Below are 5282 nucleotides of genomic sequence, written 5' to 3'. Positions count from 1 at the left end.
CTATGTAGTTAAATTGTTATCTAATTAAATATTTATATTTATCTTCATAACTATTTTAAGACAATAAATAATTAATTCATATTCTTTTATAGATATGATACGATAAGATTCGATATCTGTCTAAAAGTTTGTTACACTCATAAATTATTAATTGTACACTACTTATTAGATATGCAAAAGTAGAAAAAAAATATTCGAAAAACCTAATTGTAAATCTTAATGACATTAAATACATGATCATCCATGTGAATTTAATTAAATAATTTAATTTTAATATACAGTCAATTTAAAATAATTTTATATGTATATTTAATTACATAACATTAGATAGTAAAAATAACTGTCTTTTATATTAACTTCACATAATAGACGGTGTAAATATCAATACATCAAAATTAAATTATTAATTTAAAAAATGAAAATTATTTGTACAATTTTATAAAGTGTGTTGGGCATAAAAACTTTTATATGACCATTCAATTAGCTTTGTGTTCAAATGATTTTTTAAATAATAAATTTAAAAAATAATTATTTTGTTAATATAATAAGATAATTAATTGTTTATATAAAACATAAAAAATAAATTCTTTTATGAACAAAAAAATATTTGTTTAGATCGACCCATAAAGTACATGGGATGTATAATTGTCACACGTAGTGGCTAGATATTATAAAATTTGAACAGAAGTTTTTTTGACATTTTTCTTTTTGGTTCCCATCCGCTTTATATCCAGGTTTTCTATATTTATGAAATTCATACGTATAATATATAATAATAACAAGGTAATTAAGATAATAAATATTTTACTTTTAATAAATAATTTGGAGTTTAAAACTAAAAAATAGCAGAAAATTTTGGGTGTTTTAAAAAGTGTTCGAGTTGTTGCAACTTCCTGAACATGGGTGTTTCGTGGGCTGTAATATTGAAAACCAACATTTTTAAAAGGAAAAAGAATTGGATGGTGAATTAGTAGTACGCCAATCTAAACAAAATATTCAAGAAGATTAATGTATTTTTGATGAACTTATAAAACAGTTTTATACTACATCTAATTATGAATCACAAAAATACCTATTTTTTATATCGACCTCCAAAAAACAAAACCAAAATTAACTTGAAAGAAAAATAATATAATAAGATAATAACATTATTTTGAAAAGAAAAATTTATAGTTTTGCTAACAAATATGCTAAGAAAACAAAACTATAAGTGTTTGGAATAATTTTAACATTTTGTTCATTTATTATTAGAATTTAATTTTAATTTGTGTCAAATATTTTACGTTATTTTTTTAGAATACTATTTACGTATTTAATATAAAAAATAATTATTTTTATTAATATGATAGTATTAAATTATTTTACACTCATCAAAATTAAATTTTATTATTATTTGAAAAAAATTATTTCTAATGAAAAAAAAAGTTTTTTTTTTAAAAGTGCTCTAAAAATCATCTAATTCTACTAAGATTTGTTGGAAAAATATTATTTAAAAATTAATTATAAATTAACTTCAATTATTTGGTCAATTTAATTTTTTATATACTATCGAAAGAAAATTGTATTATCATATCAACAAATTAACTAATTCTTAAATTACTATTTAAAAGGGAATTTAATTTTAATACGTGTAATATAATTTTAAACGTGTATCAAATAACGTCACCAGCAAAAATAAATATTTTTTTATATTGACCATGATTAGTAAAAGAGTAATTATATTACAATCTAAAATTTTACATTCCTAATATATCAAAATAAGCTCTTTTTAACAATTATTTAATTACACAAATCTAATTGAATAATGAGGTAATAAAACTCTTTACATTATCCCCACAAATCTAATTTGAATAATTTGATTTTGATATTTCAATTGACATAATGACATCCTTCATTTTTAAGTTATAAATAGCTCTTTAAAGTTTAAACGATCCACAATAAACTTCTGTCGATCTATATTTCTTCTCTGCTTTTTCTCTTCTTCTTCTCCTCCTCCTTCTTCTTCTCGTTATGATTGGAAGACATTTGAATATAAACCCTAAATTAAATGAAATGATAGAAGTTAAAAGCTGATTGGAAGAGGCATTCGGTGAAAGGCCCAAAAAAACAAAAGAAACCACCCACAATTTACAATTCACAATTCACAGTTCACACCTTCCCCAAACGGCTATAATTCACGTCACACCACTCTCCCTTGGAAACACACCACTTCACTCCCACCCTCTCTTCCTCTTAGAGAGAGAAACAAGAGAGAGAAAGAGAAAAAAGAGTTCTTGGCGCTTTTTGGGTTTTCTGGGGTGTCTGTGGATTCATCTTCTTTTATTATGATTATTACTGATTACTGATTCATAGAATCACACTCCTCGATTCCTGTTCTTATTGCTGTTGTTGTTGTTGTTCGCCACCATGTCTGAGGAGTACTACAATTCCAAGAAAACTGATGATTTCTGCGGTGATGTTACTGCCCAGGTACTTTTTTTTCTCATTTTTTATTTTTGAAAAATAAAAATAAAAATTGGGTTTTTTCTTTTTTTTATTTTTGTTTTCTCGTTCTGTCTGGTCTTCAAAGTTTGATTTTTTTTTTCTTTCCTTTGATTATATATTTGTCTGGATTAATGGGCATGCACGGTTTTGGTTCTGCTGGCAATGGAAAAAAAAAAGGATAAAATTTATTGGTACTTGAAATGTGTTGGGTTTTCTTCTATTTAAAACTCTCTGCTTGTGTTAAAAGTTTATTCCTTTTCAATCCAAGGTAATTGTATTGATTAGTTTTCAATGATTTGACAAGTTAATGATTTTTCTCATCTTGCCCACTTCCCCTGGTTTTGAGCTTCTGTGGTTTGTGATTATAAGGTCTTGAATTATGGATTTTTTTTATAGCTTTGGATAATTGAATGTTTTGTTCGTTCACAATATTTGCCTCTTTCATTAGGTTTGTCTTTGCTATTAAGAAATTATATGCATGTTGGGTTTATGGTAATTTGAGATACTTTTTCTTCTTATGATTGTGTTTGTATCCATTAGTCTACCTTGTCGAGTTCTGTTTTCTGGATTTCTCCAATCCATGTTTTCTTGGCTTTTGGATAATTCTCATTTGCTTCTGCTTAGTAATAGTATCTGTTACTTTGAAAATAATTTATATTCATGACTCAAATTTTCAAAGTGACTTATTGTGAAACAGAAGTAGTAGTTTATACTGTTTGTGATGTGAAGCATGTGATGTTTTTTGTCACTGAATTGTCCAATGTAGCTTATGTAGTTTTCGGATTGTTTTCGATGAATCAGGGAACTCGAGCAGCATTGAGCTTGTCAAGAATCCGGTGTATTTTGAGAGGATTGGACTTCAAGACTTACATGTTCTTGTTTGTGGTTGTCCCAATTAGTATCTTCTTTCTGTATTTGCATGGCCAGAAAATATCCTATTTTCTGAGACCACTCTGGGAATCGCCACCGAAGCCTTTCCATGAAATCCCTCACTACTATCATGAGAATGTATCAATGGAGAATTTGTGCAGACTTCATGGCTGGAGGATCCGCGAATCGCCGAGGCGAGTTTTCGATGCAGTTTTGTTTAGCAATGAAGTTGAGATGCTTACTATCCGGTGGAAAGAAATGTATCCATATGTGTCACATTATGTGATCCTCGAGTCGAACTCAACGTTCACAGGATTGCCTAAACCTTTGGTTTTTGCAAGCAACAGGAACAATTTCAAGTTTGTCGAGTCTCGACTAACGTATGGGAAGATTGGAGGAAGGTTCAAGAAGGGAGAAAATCCTTTTGTTGAAGAGGCCTATCAAAGAGTTGCATTGGACCGGCTTCTGAAGATTGCAGGAATCGAAGACGACGACCTCTTGATCATGTCTGATGTCGACGAGATTCCAAGTGCCCACACAATTAATCTCTTAAGGTGGTGTGATGACATCCCTCCGATTCTTCATCTTCAAATGAGGAACTACTTGTACTCCTTCGAGTTCTTTCTCGATGACAAAAGTTGGAGAGCCTCAGTTCATAGATACCAGTCCGGAAAGACACACTACGCCCACTATAGGCAATCTGATGTGCTGTTGTCAGATGCAGGCTGGCATTGTAGCTTCTGTTTCCGCCGCATAAGCGAATTCATATTCAAGATGAAGGCATACAGCCATAATGATCGGGTGAGGTTTCCTCATTACTTGAACCCAAACAGGATTCAGAATGTGATATGCGAAGGATCTGACCTATTTGACATGATTCCCGAAGAGTATACATTTAAGGAGATTATTGGGAAGTTGGGGCCTATTCCTCATTCTTATTCAGCAGTACATCTTCCTTCATATTTGTTGAACAATGCTGAAAAGTACAAGTTCCTTTTGCCAGGTAATTGCAAAAGAGACGGTGGCTGATTTTAAAACTGTGACATTGATTCCATTAAGGTTGGACGTTGTTGTGTATAACAGCACCAAGGGAGCACCATTGGCCAAGGTTCAAAAGTAGAAAAAAAAAATATACCCTTTGAATCAAGCCAATGTAATTTAGGCCATTCTTTGAAGAGGGATATTCTTGAGCAGAAACACTTGCATGTTCGTGAAACACATTTAACATATATTTCCCAAACATTCCTTGAGAATGTACAAAATGTGTTGTAACGTGCAAGTATTTCTCGATTTGAAATTTGGCATGGATGATGCATGAGATTCTGGTATGAGGAGCTTGTTGCTGAGGGAAATAGTGTTACAATATCTTAACAAACCTTTTGTACTTTTGACATTGGTAACATAATAGCAAGAGGATACCAACCTTTTTTGTCATGGTGTTTTGCATTTCTTGTACTAAGTTATGTTCTAACTAATCACCTTATTATCTAGAATTTCATTTAAATTAGCATTTGATGCTCTACAATATGCCATTATATTGTTATTTTGTTCCCCTCTAATCATGTTTTGCCAATGGATAAAGTACCAGAAAGATAGTAGTATTATGCTTTTTTTGATTGCTTACACCATGAAACTCAGAAAGAGATTTAACATAAAATTGGTTTTATCCCCATCCTCAAACATAGTTTTCTGGAAAATCTTTTCTGGATAAAGCAATGAGTATTCTTTTTCTATTTGAATTCTTTTCCAAATAAATTGCCCCTTGTAATATTATAGTGGACTCTATTGACTTAGCCAAGTTGTGCCAATCAATTATCAAAAGCTGGATTTTTTTTCCATGGAAATTGACATGTTTATTTCTTTCTTCTTCTGAAAGGGTGGCCCTTAACACTTCATGGAAAGTTCTCTCCTTTGAAACAACTCTTTGG

General features: G+C 30.3%; 1 protein-coding gene across 1 annotated transcript; it reads left to right on the top strand.

Moving 5' to 3' along the window:
* The first annotated feature begins 1953 nt into the window (after positions 1-1953).
* Positions 1954-4890, top strand: LOC107489999 (uncharacterized). Its single transcript, XM_016110771.3, has 2 exons — positions 1954-2469; positions 3286-4890. The coding sequence occupies exons 1-2, from the start codon at positions 2407-2409 to the stop codon at positions 4381-4383; spliced, it is 1161 nt and encodes a 386-aa protein (XP_015966257.1). The 5' UTR covers positions 1954-2406; the 3' UTR covers positions 4384-4890.
* The last annotated feature ends 392 nt before the right edge of the window (positions 4891-5282 follow it).

This window comes from Arachis duranensis, chromosome 5 (assembly GCF_000817695.3).
Source record: "Arachis duranensis cultivar V14167 chromosome 5, aradu.V14167.gnm2.J7QH, whole genome shotgun sequence".
Lineage (NCBI taxonomy): Eukaryota > Viridiplantae > Streptophyta > Magnoliopsida > Fabales > Fabaceae > Arachis > Arachis duranensis.
The sequence above is the reverse complement of the archived record's forward strand: the minus strand, read 5'-3'. Positions and strand labels throughout refer to the sequence as shown.